This window comes from Molothrus ater, chromosome 7, assembly GCF_012460135.2.
Source record: "Molothrus ater isolate BHLD 08-10-18 breed brown headed cowbird chromosome 7, BPBGC_Mater_1.1, whole genome shotgun sequence".
Classification (NCBI taxonomy): Eukaryota; Metazoa; Chordata; class Aves; order Passeriformes; family Icteridae; genus Molothrus; species Molothrus ater.
Window position 1 is genome coordinate 17,902,124 of NC_050484.2, and position 15,769 is coordinate 17,917,892.

A 15,769-nucleotide genomic window follows, 5' to 3' on the forward strand; every position below is an offset into this window, starting at 1 on the left:
GGAAAAAAGGTGTTCTAACTTCAGTCTCCAAAATGTGCCTGCATTTTAAATAGACATGCAACACTAAATGTCCTGTATTTTATAAAATCGCGTGGGAAAATAGCAGTGGCTGGCCTGTCAAAGGCTGTCCCCAGCTGCGGAGCCTTGGGCGCTGTGCCCAGAGCTCCGTGCGCGCCTGCTGCCGGTCGGGTGGCGGGATCGCTGCTGCCACCTGCCGCTCGCAAGCGGAAGCGTGCCGTCCGCTTCCTGAGCCGCCTCCTAATAATGCACCTTAAAGAGCTTCAAATTAAAGAGTTGTTACCGAGTAAAAATTCCACCTGTATAAAAAGAGCTAGGAAAATATCTGGACGCTAATACCAATGATGGTATTTTCTGGGAATTCCCAGGGGTTTACATGTTTGTAAAATGCAACACGAAACTGTTATTTCACAACTGAAGAGCTAGCCTTGGTTTTCTTACCCACCTTGTTACCCAGATGATTATTTGCAGTGTTTCTGCGGCCCTGAATCTTTATTTTTCAAATAAACAGACTATCTTGTCGAAAAGTGAATAACACTTTCTTACACTGTTTATGCACAAACTCTGTTAACAGTGCTGTTGAAAAAAATTACTGATGAGGTTTTGTTTTGTTTTCCTCATCCAAAGGCTTTGGGAGTTACCAGTCAAAATGACCGATCAACAATAAAGAAAAAAATTAAGGATATTAGAAAAACACAGGAAAAACTGGAAAAGCAGAAGGAAAAGGTTCAAAAGAAGGAGAAAGAAGTTCGCAAGACTGGCAGAGTTGTGGCCACTCTTGAATCAAGCTGCTAAAATGACCATTTTATTTTAGTGCAGACTTGCCTAATCTTGAGGAAGTTCAGCAGATTTGTATATAATTGTACAATTGAGGGAGGAGGGAAAGTGCAACAGTTCAATGTGGTAGGTGGTTTTTTACTTTTTAATTGTGGTCCCTCCCCATTACAGCCCAATAAAATGAAATAATGTTTCCAGTATTTTTATTTCTAGTTGACTCTGCCTGTACTAATGGACAATAATTTAACTTTCTGCCTTAAGTAGTAGTTCTGCTTCTAAGGTGTCATATGCCCTTTTCATTAAATCGATGTTTGTGAAAAGTAGAATACTGTTTTAAAAATCATTCCAGTATTAGTCAACTAGCATTTGATAGAGTTGAAGGTGATAGAGGGACAATAGAAAAATCCTGCCAACAAATTCAGTCTGTGACAGTCTGTTTATCTGTTGCCACTAAAGATGTATAGTAAAAATTAAGTTTAAGAAATGGTAATGTCAAATTAATTTAAAAAGAAAGCATGTATTTCGAATTTAGGATTATTTTAATTCTTTTACTTCCAGAACTTCATTCAAAGTTCACTTTAGTAGCACATCATTTTTGAATTCTATGTGTTGCAATTTACTGAGAAAATAACAAGAAATACTAAGTAGTTTTCACAAACTACGTATCCTAAGCATAATACTGAGTTTTCTGTACACTACCCATATGGTGTTGGGACAAGGTTTAAGCCTATAAATAAGATCCTTTTTAACCTATTTTTCCTAAATAATACATAGTTTTATAGATTTATGCTATGAATAAGATCAATTTGCAATACATGTATTTCTCTTTTCTACATGCGACAAGATTTTTTGCGGACCAAATTTATATATTTGCTAATTTTAAACAATACTGTTTTTCAGACTTCAAATACTGAGGGAAGAATTGTAGGAAAAATTATCACTGACACCCTGGGTTTCTGCCTTGTATTTAAATGTTCAGTTGTAGACTACAGATTATTTCTCTTTAAAGGAGGATTTGATTCTTGACATAGCTTACAACATGACTTGGTGTTTTGTATATTTACATACTATTTTCTAGACACACTACAAGAGCACTTCCTTAATTTAGATTATTCCAGAAATATAGACTAGATTAAGTATCAGTTCCACCCTAGAATGGACTAGAACAAAACTTACATAGTTCGTTTATGTGGACCAAGTTCTCCTTTAAATCTATGGACTGTTTTTCATTTTAATTAAATGAATGAACTTCACTGTTGGTGTTTCACATTTATTATTTTTTTGTATAAATGTCTTAAGAATTTCAGCAAAAGGACTGTGTGGAAATGCTTCTGCACACCAAGCATTTCCAAAATAAAGTTTGAAAATCTTGGTAATAAATACTTTTTAAAAGATATTATATTTCAGTTTTATGCATTCTTTGGTCAAGATTTAACTTATTTACTTTGTTTACAGTAGCTTTCAGTTGTAAGCCAGACTTACAGACCTTGAACCAAAGAGGAACGCTGCCCTACTGATGAAAGAGAAAGGAATTAGAAGTATGGAATCATCAAATGCTCAAGATCTCCCACGTAAAACCACCATTTAATTAATTCAGTCAAGAAAGTTGAGTGTTTTCCCAGCTAGAATACAGAATATTGCTAGAACCCCATAGTACCTTTTTTCTTTAAGCATACTGTTGCACCCTGGGAAGAGTTTTCTCCTGAAGGACGCTGGTGGAAATGGTTTCAGAGGTTTCCCTGTGTGCAGAGCTGTTACAGGTAAGGAGGGGCCACAGCAGGGATGATAAACTCCCCTGGCAGCCGAGCATGAGAACACTGATTATCAGAGCCCACAGCATTTAACATCTGGCGGATGTTGAACGAGAGGGCTGGATGCACTGAACAAGCTCATTACCAAGCTACACAGTCACCCAACAGAGTTTCATTTTTACAATAGTTTTAATGAATAAATGCAGCAATTCTTTCAAAAAATTAACACAAACCAAGATTAACTTTACAGTGCAAGACTGAGCTAATTTGCATACAAAACTATTAATCTCAGCATTTTGATAGTATACTACTTTTCTGTAGTGATTCACTTCAACTTAATCACTGTGCTCGCAATGACTTCGGTAATGAAAATACTAAACACAAAAGTTGTCTTCTGCACTTCATTTAAAGCAAAAGTTATCAAAGTTCAAAACTTTTTTAACTATGATTAAATATTGTAAATCAAACCACGGTGCATTTGTGTTTTCACCACAATTGTTTGGGGTTGCAGGCAAAGAGATAACTACAAATATAATTATACAGCAAGTTGCTCTGGTAATCAGAATTCAATTGGTAGTTAGCTGAGAACATGAAAGAGACTTTATTACGGTAATATTTAAAATACTTCATAGATTTTGCAGAAAACAAACTGTTAGCTTTTCTTCAGAAATACCGCTTGTAGTTGTCCGATGTTACTAAAATCAGTTTAGTTAGTTAAAAGGTTTAAAGGCTAGAATGCTCAGCTTCAGACCTGATTTTTTAAAAGCCCCTGCTGTAACTTTCAGCTTTAGTTTAGCAAAAGCAATAGCTGCAAGTGTCCCTTCCAGCATTCGTACAGGCCCCATTTTACACTATGTGGCATTTCTCACATCCTGTTGCAGGGCCAAAGAAGAGAACAGCTCTTGGTTCTCCTCACTTGTAGCCCTACAGACTGAAAGGTGTGCCAGTTATCAACTCGCATCCTTGAAAGGAAGAATAGGGGCCTCAAGGTGCCCACAAGCTTGAGTGGAATAGGTAACCTTACTGATTTGGTGGCAATTAACACACAATAATACTCCCTCAGACTGTCAGTTTAACTGCATACAGCCCAGTCTGTAATGCACTTCTGTTAAAGTTACCTACAGTAGCTTAACCAGGGTATAAACCATTTTGTTGTTTTGCAGAACTTGGCTAGGGAAGTAGCAGGTGATAAATCTTGAATCTCGCTCAGCTGCAGCTAGAGTAGCATGACTTCAATTTCCAACATCCTACCTATCCCCTTCACTTGTGGTATCTCACCTTCTGCTCTGTACAGAGATAGTAAACTAGCAAAAGGCTAGGCTTATTGTTTCTGAGACTGATTATGCATGTCTGCTGCAGAACAAAACCCACAGAATTACATGCAGTTTAATTAACTGAGAAAGGCATTGGTTCCCAATGGCTTTAACTGCATCACTCCAAAAATGCTCAGGAATGACAGGGATTGAGGTGCAACACAGATGTGTATGATTTGAAAAAAGCTCATATAGTAGGCGTTAAGTTGAATTCTTAATTGGAAGGACTCTGTATCTGAAATGTGAGATTCATTCCCCTCTCTCTCTTCCCCTGTATGTTCTAATTTGTCTTTGATTAACATATTCTGGTTATCATGTTTATGTTATAATGTGACTTCCAGTTACTACAAAAACGAGGCCAGAAGCATATTACAAATGCAAAAGTATTTTCAAAAACTGTTAATTCCACTTATTTTTACTTACTCCTGAGAAGACAGTTTATACTGTCAAAGTAATAGAGATGCCCTATTACAGACAAATTTTAAGAATCTGTTTATTAAAATAATTTCATTTACAGCTGTATCTGACATACCCAAGTCTGAGATCTTACAAAGGCTAGAATGTTGATACTGCATTTTGGTATGACCTATCGAAATACAGCAAATGCAAGACTAACATTTCTCTACTGTATACAAGCCAATGCTATTTTTTCATTCACAATGATCAGGGCAAGGTAAGTTTTTCACATCTATTATATATTCACATTACAACCAAAGAAACAGAACTGATGCCACCACATACCTGAGATACGTTATACCAGTAGTAGCAGTTAAAAACGCTTTTTAAAAACTTTTATCCCTACAGAGATGTGATTTCTACAGCTGAAAACGCCACCTTGATGTAGGCAGTGTATGTAGGCAACACATCTAACTTTGCAAAATTAAGTTTCAGCATGCTTAAGATAAAAGAAAGTGCCATACAGTTGCAAAGGTATAGCAATGAGCTCGATATTTCTTACACAAATTTTTCATTAATCTGTAGAATTGTATAATGGAAGAATGTTCCAGTGATGTTTTTTAATAGTTTTCTAATAAAATTATTTTTTAATAATACAAATTAATACCAGATGTGATAGCTGTGGCATTGATCCCTATAAAAACCAATATATTGTTCCTTTGACTTAGCTCTGAATGCAGTCATAAATAGAAAGTGAAACAAATGAAGTATGACCTTTTTTTATACGTGCATGTGTGGGGGTTTTGGTGGCTATTGTTTTTTTTTTATTTCAGAAAAGCCTCATTACACTCAAATTTAGAATTACTTTCACATAACAGAAGTGGCTCAAAATCATAAATCAGGTCTTCTAAATTCCCTTTACAGACAAACCTACTTAGGAGCTGCTGAGGAAAAAGCTACATACTCCGAAAAGTGGTCATGTCCTTTGGCTCACTGCTTGGCACACACCAGTCATCAGCTTCATGGTTTGCTTTATAATGTTTCCAGGCTGCTTTGTTGTATACAGGGAGTCTTTCAATTGATTCTGTTGATAAGGCCTGTAAGGAGAAAAGGCTCTAGCTGATGATTCTTTTTAATTGAAGTTACCATAACAGAACAAGGAGTTCCATTAGCAGTTCAGATTACAGCTGCTGATAGAGTGTTACATCATACCTTGATGTAAATAACTGCATCTGTACCATAGCCTTCTAAGGAATACAGTTTCAGGTCTCCTTGGAAGTACTGTGCATACAGACGTGATATGGGTAAGCCATAACCAAATCCAGCCTGATCAGGAGAAAACGTATACTTCCATTAATTGCATTAATCAGTGGCATTTTCTGTTTAAACTTAATAGGTGAAATAGACAAACTAAGCATGATGTTTAACAGTAACAGGAGTTCAGGTGTTAACTGTCATGCCCTCCCCCAAGCTATTATATACCCCAAAACCAGAAGAATGCATGTATGATTGTAATTATGAGAAAACTGATTCCTTGGTCACACAGGGCTGGTAGGTAACACTTCTTGCATTATGGCAGCTTTTTGAAGAGATGCCATTGGAGAACACTCTGCTGTGTGTCTGCATCACGCTCATGGAGCTACTAACCTCAAGTACTCAGAGTTCTTAATTCAAATACACACCATCATCAGTATATATAAAAAAGGTTCAAGACACAACATCTGTGACTTAGCAGCTTATACTGAAATTCTACCAAGCCCTGGTTGCAGTAGCAGGACAGAGCCCTGAAATGTGATTAAGTGTGATTTTTTTGTTTACATACTAAATATTTTTTTACATACTAATTTTTGTTTACATTTTAGAGGTAATCTCATTGAGTGTACACAACACTCCTCTGTAAAGATCTCATGTTTAGTAAGTTGCAGAGTCATCTACATGCAGAACTACATATATTTTTAAATGATGCAAGGTGGGAGAATAAATACAGGAAAGCTGTTCAGAGATTCTAATTTCTGGGAGCTTAGGCTTTATTTCTTGTGCATTTATTACACTCACATGAGACCAAAGTGGATTCTTCATATGCCCTCTCACATCTATGTACCTTCATCCTTGCTAGGGGTTGGTACAATTGACTACACAATACAAATGAACTATGGCCTTGATCTAAAGTCACTGCTACAATTATTCTTCCTTTCATTCAGTGGATACAAATATAATTCTGAACCCTGCTCTCACTGGATTGTGTAGCATAGCTAAGTATTCTGCTTGAGGTGGCTGATTTTTAGATTTAGTAGAGAAAAAGAGAATCTTGAACAAATTTTAATAATTTTTGGTATTTTATGCCATTTTTCAGTTATTTTTTGAAAAATACTTTAATTAAGCTTAAATAAGGTAAAATTCAAATATTGCTCAATGTAATATCTATAAAATCAGCATTTCATAGCTTTAGCTAAATGGTTTTTGTGACAATTAGACCTATCCAGGATGCCATGGTATAACGGTCTTGCATACCAAAGGTGTAGCTCGTGATGTCTCAACACGAGGACGTGGTGCTGTTGAATACATATAGTTGAACAGTCTGTCAATTTTCCTCATAGGAACACCACCACCACGGTCACTCATCTGGAACAAGAAGGAGCATTTAGCTTTATATCCCTGAATACATTTTTATAAAAGACAGCTTCTCTCAAACAATAAGCCAGAAAAAAATTACAGTAAAGTATTATTTGAAGGTGTAAGTTACAGATTTTCTTTTAATTCTCATCTTCAACAATGACCAAAGAGAGATGAATCCTTCCCTTTCATCCTTTACCCAAACTATTAAATAAAATACTGCCATTCATAATCTCTTGGAGAAAAGGAAATTCTGCTTGAATTGTGCATTACTTTTATCTTGTTCATCACACACTTTGTCTGAAGTCACTATCTATATCTTTTGGCAAATGCTAAGTTCTCTGTGTATTTTATCTTTATTTCTCAAGAATACTGCCACATTTAAATATAATTTACTAAAACCTATTACTTGAAGGAGTAAGTCAAAGGAGTTATTTTACTACAGTTTAGTTAGACCTATGAAAAACACAGTGCTTGCAGCTGGTCTTTGAAATCAAAGATGGATGTTGTACAGAAAAAAGAAGCTGCAAACTGTACTTCAGGAGGTTTGTTTTGTGTGGAATATACAATATGTATTTCCTTTTCTTCAGTTGTTTCACAACTGTATAGCTCTGTCATTGTCACTTAGAAAATGCTGATGTTACAACTGTATTAAGATGCTACTTCAGTCATGGTTGCTTCTAAGCTAGGCACGACACAAGCAAGTACAGGATGGTATTGCAGAGCCCTCAGTGTGACGGCAGCCTCTTCACGAGGCAGTGTGTGAAATCCCATAAGGGTTTTTCACTTACATACATCATCACATACAATCTATTGATGGAACCAGATCACCAGCTCAAGTTACTAATATGCTGCTCATGACAGAAAAGAAAATCCTAATCAAAATAACTTTCAGAACAGTAAAAAAAAAAAGAGTACCTTCACAGTTAAATCCTCATTTCCCAATGTGATGTGTACATGAATTGCAGGATAAATGCCTCGATCAGCATGATGTTCCATGGTGGCTCTCATTGCATTCTGTAATTTCCAAGTACAACTTAAATCCTATTCACTTTGTATATTAACTTAAAATATCATTTAGTAGTTATTTTTATCATGTATTTAAGAATCAGAACAAATGTATATTGGTTTAGAATGGTTTTTTATATTCCTAGTTTATTCAGTATCAGTATATATTTAGTTTGTTAGAATATTGAGACTTCAAATATTTAATTTTTTAAAGGAAACATGAATAGTTTAATGTACAGCATTTGTGTTCTAGAATTCTTTATAATGCACATAGTAGATGCAATATGGCACAAAGTCCAAGAAAAGTCTAAGACTAAACTGCTGGAGAAAAGGTCTGTAGGACATGTTACATATTTTACCAGATTTGAAAATACACAATTTATGGGACATCTCACTTGCTTCATTAACTTTTATTACTAGCATGAAAACTATTAATGTCTTCATACATTTTAAGATTTAAGCTGTCTATTCAGAAGGTATTCAGTGGCTGGGTTAAAGAGATACATCTTCCAAAGCTGTTCATTTTCTATGCAATTATTGTTTCTCTAATAGTACAGGGCAGCTGTGTTGCTGCAGTCAAATGGCAAGAAGTTTGCACTTGCAAAAACACGCTGTGATCTAGAATCAGTCTGAAAAGTCAAAGCAATACAGTATCAGTAAACAAAGATGTAGGAAAGAATTGTGTAATTAATGGTAAGTGCACAGACCTTGAAAAGTTCAAAAACCATGTGATAGAGATGTGATGGCACGTACACCACTTGCATAGGCTGTCCTGGTGATTTAGCTGGAGAGAAGAGAGTTCAAATAACTAAATGGCAAATGAGATGTCTTTATTCATTCCCACAGTAATTCAGAATGTGAATTTGTATTGTTAAATTTAAAGAAGGAAAATTTAAACAGAAATCTTTTGAAAAATTGTATGTTAATCAAAAGTCATAATCAAGATTTTCAAATGTTGCTTGCTGCTTTGGAAATTAATCTTAAAACCCACTATAGGATCACTGACTAGGGCATATCATAGTTGTTTTCAAATAACCTCCTCATAGGTACCACAAAGATGGAACAGAAAGTCTTTTATAAATCTTTAATGTGTCACAAGAAATGCAGAGAGGGTGAGATGCAGTAATGTCAGGTGAAGAAACATGAAATCTTAGCAAGGGAAGGAGCCTGCTAAAATTTGTTATATCAACAGCTGTAGAATCAAAAACTTCTACTCGTGTCAGTTTTCTGATTAAAGGGAGGAATGGGGAAAGCATTCTGCCAGATTTAAAAAAAAAAAAACAGTAGATACAGAGAACACATGAACTATGTGAAAAGCAGAACATTTCACCACCAGCTCCTTTGGAAGAAACCATCATGATGTTCAAGAGTATGCCTTGTCCACATTCACTTACAATTCAACTCTTCAAGGATAAGTTCTGGAGAGCTCATGTAATATAAATCACAAAGTCTCTTGGCATTTTCATAGCCATCTATAATAAAGAACACAGGAAGTTACATTTCCCCCTCCCACCTTTTTTTTTCTCCTTTAGAATCTACAAAAATAAAATTTTTGAAAGTACTGTGCACTGTCAGGGAGATTTGTACTTTTCAGAAAAACTGTATTTATAGGAAAAAGAAACAAAATTGTATTTCATGTCCAATAAAACTTCTGCTCCTGGTAGGCAAGAACAAAACAATATATGCATATCAGGATGTGTACTCTTAGTAGGGACTCCCATGTAAGTTTTCGGGATTCTTATCATCTGAATTTACCTTTAATAACTTCAACAACATTGCAGTTAGGATCGATGCTTCCAATATGTTTTGGATGAGCTGGATTAATTTTCCCACCAAAAAGTAAAGCTGCCAAAAAAAGAAAACCTAATTTAATATCCAGTGTGACTTTATAATTTTAGTTTGTGTCTTCCATTTTGCTAAATAAAAAATTTATAGACAATCTATAATTTCAGTCCTCACCATACTGAAAAGCCTACTATTAATAAATATTTTAGGAACTGTATGAAGAATGAGTTATAAGTGGCAAGGCAAATAGTATACTCCTAAGTGGCACCTTAGTACATATTAAGCACTTAAAGGAAAATACAGTTGACATGGTACAGACATCATTTGCCCTCCTTCCGACACTTACAGTGCTGATTAAGGAGCATTCTGATTGAAATGCGACTCATGTAGAAGCGGTCTAAAAAATACTGCACGTTCTGGGAGGTCACTGGATCAATGCCAAAGCTCTCCTTGTATTCTATTACTCCTTGCGCCATCGTAGGAATTACATCATTGTGGCGATTCCGGATTTTTATCACAGTGTCTGTAAAACTAAAATGAATTCGTTGTTACTATTTCACTTTCAAGGGAAATTAATCCTCCAGCAAACACTGCCTGTCTACAAAAATGAAGACTTACAAAAATATCACATCTGCCTGCTGCAATAAGAAGGCAGGTCAGTCTTTACAGCACATTTCAGGTGACTAACATTGAAACAATCAGTAATCCACTATTTTGAATGTTTATAAAATTATTATTTATTTATTATCTTGATTCTACCAAGAGAAAGAGAAAACTGTGCTAACTGTTTTCATGCAGAACAACCCATGCCTGTCAAATGGCACTTCTGGTCAGCCAGGACAGACCAGAGCATTCTATAGAATGACATTATGCTGAAGTGCTTAACTTCCTGTTTTAATGTACCCTCCTTTTAGGGACAGGGGATGACATTGCTGCAATTCTTCTGTAAACATTTGAGATAGGAAATTTTTTTTCAGCTATTTTTTTCTGCCAATTCTCCAATACAATATTAACAAGATATATGTGATAGCAAAGCCTTACCTTTGAACAGACCCTGAATCTTCTGAGCTTTTGTCCTTAAAGTCAAGAATCTCCTGAAGGCTTTGGACATACCTTTCAATGAAACAAAGAGGATAAAGATCATTTCTAATATGTCTCCCCACATGTCTCTGGTTAGCAATTTGTGGACTTCCAATGTTGCGTGTTTCCAAATCATTCTACCTGTCTCCCTGTGAATTTTGTTAGATTCCTTTGAATCCATTTATGATGTTTTCTTCCAAAATTTCCAGAGCAATGCATACCACAATTTAATTAGAATGCATAAAATATCATCTTTGTGTTTTAAACCCAGTAGGTGATCACTTATTTGTAGCCCCTGCGTGTTCCTGTTAGTAGAAAAATCTTTCCATTTGTGCATGATTTAAGTATTTCTGCCATCCCTTTCCTTAGATACGTATTTTCCAAGCTGAAGAATTCTATTTGGTTTCTCCTCACGTAGAAATTGTTCCAACCCTTTGATTATCCCTCTTGGTCTTTTCTGTTCAGGATGGAGCTGCATGCAATTCAGGGGAATAATGGGCTAACACAGTGGTACAATTATATTCCTACCCATTGGTTATTTAGTTCCTAATACTATTTTCCTTCTTGCCATCAACTGACATATGCAGAGAAATATTCCCAGTAGCATCAACATTTCTTTTTCCATTGTAAGGAAGCAAGCACACAGGAGAGGAGGTTCTTCCCTGTGTTCTACTTTGCATTTGCCCAAATGGAATTAATTTCCCATTTGATCAGTGTCATCTAGTATCATGAGAATGTAAGCATTTGTGTTTCACTACGAATTCATTAAGCTATCTTCATTGATAGCTCTTTTCATATTCAGTCATCTAGTCAATCCCACTTACTGGCAGATTTTGGCAGATAACTTTTAAAGCCTTTACAGAAATCCTTGTACCTTTAGCAGTTGCCAAGCAATCTCTGTTTTGCTTTCATCTTTAAAAACTTTATGCCTAAGTTCCTTACTTGGAAGCAAACTTTACTTTTCAAATAATGTCTTTTTTACTTTAATACATTCATTTTCTCTCTGTTGTTTTATGTTTTGGCCTTGGGAATTTCCTATTGCTTTTTCTTAATATTTTCTATACCTTTACTCCCAGTCTGCAATAACCTGTCTTGTAAATGGTTTCTGTTATGTTTTGCAAACATTTTGTGCCTTAGTTTGCTTCTGTTGTTTTCTTCAACTAGCTTCCTCACTATTAGGTAAGTTCCCTATTAAACACTCTTCTGGTGGATTTTTGTTTAAAAAAAAAAAATTGATTCCTCATACATGAGTGTGTGAAAGACATAATGATTTTTTAATTCCCTTGGGGTTCTCTAATTGCTCCTTAATGCTTTTTTCCCACATCTGTAAATTTAGTTTCTGATCACACTGGTATATTTAGCATTTCAGTATTAATACATGATGTTCATGCACCAAGCCTATGAATGTCCTTTCAGTAGAAGAGAGTGACTTCCTCCAACCTGTGTATCTGCAGGAGGTCACCCTTCAAGGAATGGAATGTCACTGTTCTTACCAGCTCTGCACCAGCTGAACTGAAGGTGTTCTTAGGAGGTTGTCTGGAAGCAAGCTTATTTCCTTCATTATGTTTGCCAATCTCACAGGCAGCTCTTGTCGCAGAAACATAAATGAAGTCTTTTCACAAGCATTTTCAGATCCTAAGACCAATATGACATCAGAATGAAGTCAATACTATGGCAGACAACTGCACAAAATTAATTTCTTGCATAAGAGGCCTATACCTTGATTTCAAAGCAGACTCCACCAGGCTGGTAAGCTGGTGTTTCTTTCATGGCAGCAGCCCACTTGTATTTCAAAATTTATGGCATACTGAAACCTTCCTGTTGCAGTAATGAGAATCTTCAAAATATGAACAGAAACTAATGCAACAGTTACAGACCTATACTGTTCAACTTTATTATATGGCTTCTATCCATGTATATTGTTCATTTTATTTGCAGCAAACTCTAACCAGCACTGATCCAACAATGTCATTCTGAGCATGTCAGAGAAGCAAATGAAACCAGCACAGGCAACTATTTATGAGAAGGATGCTTGAAAAAGTATCATAGTCCCATACACCCTGCTTTTCATCACTGATCTTAGTGAATTATCATAACTCATCCTCAAACACTTTCAGAAAATAAATTCAGTAATAGAGATCTCATTTTCAACTAAATTTGTTATAGTTTAAATTCAGTCTTAGAGGAACAGAAGTCAGGTGAACAAATTCACATGAATAGTGAGAAAGAAATTAAAGTAGGACAGCTACTCTGCTTAGTCATTAGGATACTAATACATTTAAATTTTTACACTTTTAAAAGCTAGAAGTGAAAACACTGCCTTTTGATAACCAACCTGTCCTTTTGTAAGAACAAGTGTCATCTGTGGGGGTGGCAATTAAATGTGGTTATTAAAATCAAGACCTGCTTGTACTCCCACAAAGCTTGTTTTCCTAGGTGAGAAAAGAGGGTGCAGCATGGGGAAGAGACTAAGAAATGCTGCACTTCATTCTCAGCCAGACTTCTTTCTAGACTTAAAGACTGTCACATAAACAGCATCTGAACTTCCTAACCTGCCCATCTGTTGCAGTGGAGTGTGTACTTCAGGTCTGGTGTTTCACAACATGTATCTCCTACAAATTAACGCCTGTGTTACTGCTCAGTTCACTCCTTCCATTTGGCAAGGGGAAGTTGGGGAAGAAGATTAAAGGAAGGGATGAGGAAAGAAAAAAGGAAGCTGGGACTGCCTTAAACATGAAAAATCTTCACCACATTGATATAGAGCAGTTTACTTTAAAGCATGCAGATTCAGACACATAAACTACAGTGGTGAAAGAATGTCAGTTAATTTAAAAAGTGAATAATTTACAAGAAATTCCTCCACAATGGCACTTACCAGCATTAGGCACTGTCTACACATGACCTCTGCCTAGAAACCTTTCATTCTTCTCCCTACTCAGATTGCACAGGCATGACTGTTACCGGCCTTTCCCTTTTCTTGGGTAAAATTCCAAGAACAAATCAGATTGGAGGTATTAAAGTGTAAATACAATTGTTAAATGCCTCATACACTCAAAAAATTACATTTCACAAAATAGTTTTTGTATCTGAAGGCTTTAACTTTGCAATCTTGGGTCAAATATGGAAGGCAGTATCGAGCAGGCAAATGACTCTCTTCCCATGTGCAGCTACAGTCTATATCTAGGCAAAGAATGGATAAAACTCCTACAGAAAATACTGTGGTCTTATAACCCAAGACCAGACCTGAATTTCCTTACAGAATATTTCATTTTTTTAAGTTAGCTTTACCAGATTTTATTATTTCCTCTTTGACTGTTCTCACTCCTGCAAAAGGAGCAAAAAAAATTCTTAAAATTAAACACCATCAGATTATAATGGCTACAGAATGTCTTACAGAAAAATATTGTCCCTGTCTTGCAGTCTTTTTTATTTCTGTTATTAGTTTTTACTCTCTCTGAAGGATCTCTAGAGATTAAATCTGTAAGGATTAAATCCTTAAGCAAAAGAGAGGAAAAAATATTGTAGAAGTTTTCAAGATTATTTTTACCTTATGTTCAGGTACTAAGAGCAAAAAAGTAGCCTATCTTTTGACACAAGGAAATAGTGTGCTTTGAAAATAAACATTGATTTTATGGTAAGCATTTTATCAGTAATGGTAAAATAACACAGGTCAAAGCAAACTCTGAATTGCAAGCTTCTTTGCTTAAAAGTACAGTAGCAAGAGAACATATGGTGAAGTTCCTGTAGGAATCTGGAGTTTTAAATGTCAGATACATTTCATTGCCACAAGTGAAACATTGAATAGATGGATGAAATGATAGCAGATAATTGTGAGAAAATCTTGTTTGTAAGTCTTCCTGCTTATACAAAGTCTTGGGTTCTAGGATTAGTTCTCACTTAGGTTTTATTTGCAAAACTATAAAAAGCCATGAAACTATTAACTAGTTAAATATATAACACGTAAACATGTATGCACACCAAAGTGCCTTGGATACAGAAACGGAACGTACTATAGAATGGCCAAAACCTCAGGCTTTGAAAAGGTGTCTCAGTGTGACTTACACAACCTTTCTCTATTTGCTTTGAAGCAGAATAGAACGATTCCTATGATCTCTTTTCTTTCCAAGCTGACAGTCAAACCTGGAAATAATATAAGTGGTTTTGGCACTGAGTGTAAGATTGAATATCTTGTTACTGATTTACTCAGTTTCAAGACTAGATTCCAAACCCTCCGGGATAGCTCCCGGTGTCTGCATCCTGTTCCTTTTCTCACACACCTTTTCAAACGCCAACATTTGGCTAGGCTGTTTCTGTAGGGCACAGGCCAAGTGACTGAGCAGTGATGACTGTTCCAGCCCCTCGGTGCCAGCTGAGGCTAAACGCTTCACGTGTTTGGAAGATGCCTTTAAAAGGCTGCGTGCTGCTCAGCAGAAGGCTTAACCAGTCTCACCTGTCTGAGTCACTGCTCTAACGCTACCAGTTGTCACAGCTGTTCCCATCCTCTCCCCAGCACTGCGGGTTCTGCAGGAAAATACCCAACTAGCCTGGTGGTGCTAAAAACTGGAGTTTTCAGCTAGATTTCAACCTTGCCACAGTCGCGGTCTCCGGGAACGAGCCAACTGGGCTCCCTTGCCCCAGAAGGAAGCAGAGCCCTTTTCTCCCACAAACGCAGCATTAACAGATAAGCAACAGCCTGGCGGCGCTGACGGGGTGAGGGGTCGTGGCCGTCCCGCTCCTCACAGGCACCTGTGGGAGGAGGGGCAGCGGTTGAGGACGGCTCGCCGAGGACTCACCGAAGTCCAGAAATTGCTTCATGGAGAGCGGCGAGGGGGAGAAGCGTGAGTAGAAGTCCACCTGCTGCGGGATGTTGCCCGGGGCAGCGCCGCGCAGAAGGGCGCGCAGCAGCCTCATGGTGCAGCTCCGTCCCCTCAGCTCAGCCCGGCCCGGCCGCCATTTCCCGCCGCGCCGCTCCCCCGGCCCCTGCCCAGGCCGCGGCCGCCTCCGCCGCGCCGCCGGGAGGAGGTGCCC

General features: G+C 37.0%; 2 protein-coding genes across 6 annotated transcripts in view; one reads left to right on the forward strand and one right to left on the reverse strand.

Moving 5' to 3' along the window:
- The window catches only part of LOC118688650 (neurabin-1-like), a 60,885-nt gene extending 58,691 nt beyond the window's left edge, over window positions 1–2,194 (forward strand). For all 5 annotated transcript variants that reach the window (XM_036386349.2, XM_036386348.2, XM_054515355.1 and 2 more), the window contains one exon: window positions 646–2,194. In XM_036386349.2, the coding sequence (XP_036242242.1) occupies window positions 646–813 (168 nt within the window). In that variant the 3' untranslated portion in view covers window positions 814–2,194. The remainder of the gene's footprint in view (window positions 1–645) is intronic.
- Window positions 2,195–2,716: 522 nt separating this feature from the next.
- PDK1 (pyruvate dehydrogenase kinase 1) lies at window positions 2,717–15,747 on the reverse strand. Its single transcript, XM_036386351.2, has 11 exons — window positions 15,535–15,747; window positions 12,235–12,376; window positions 10,703–10,774; window positions 10,008–10,192; window positions 9,632–9,721; window positions 9,271–9,348; window positions 8,584–8,660; window positions 7,787–7,885; window positions 6,767–6,877; window positions 5,468–5,581; window positions 2,717–5,352 (listed from the first exon to the last, which is right to left on the reverse strand). Exons 1-11 carry the CDS (start codon window positions 15,650–15,652, stop codon window positions 5,212–5,214), a joined length of 1,227 nt encoding a protein of 408 aa, XP_036242244.1. The 5' UTR covers window positions 15,653–15,747; the 3' UTR covers window positions 2,717–5,211.
- Window positions 15,748–15,769: the final 22 nt, after the last annotated feature.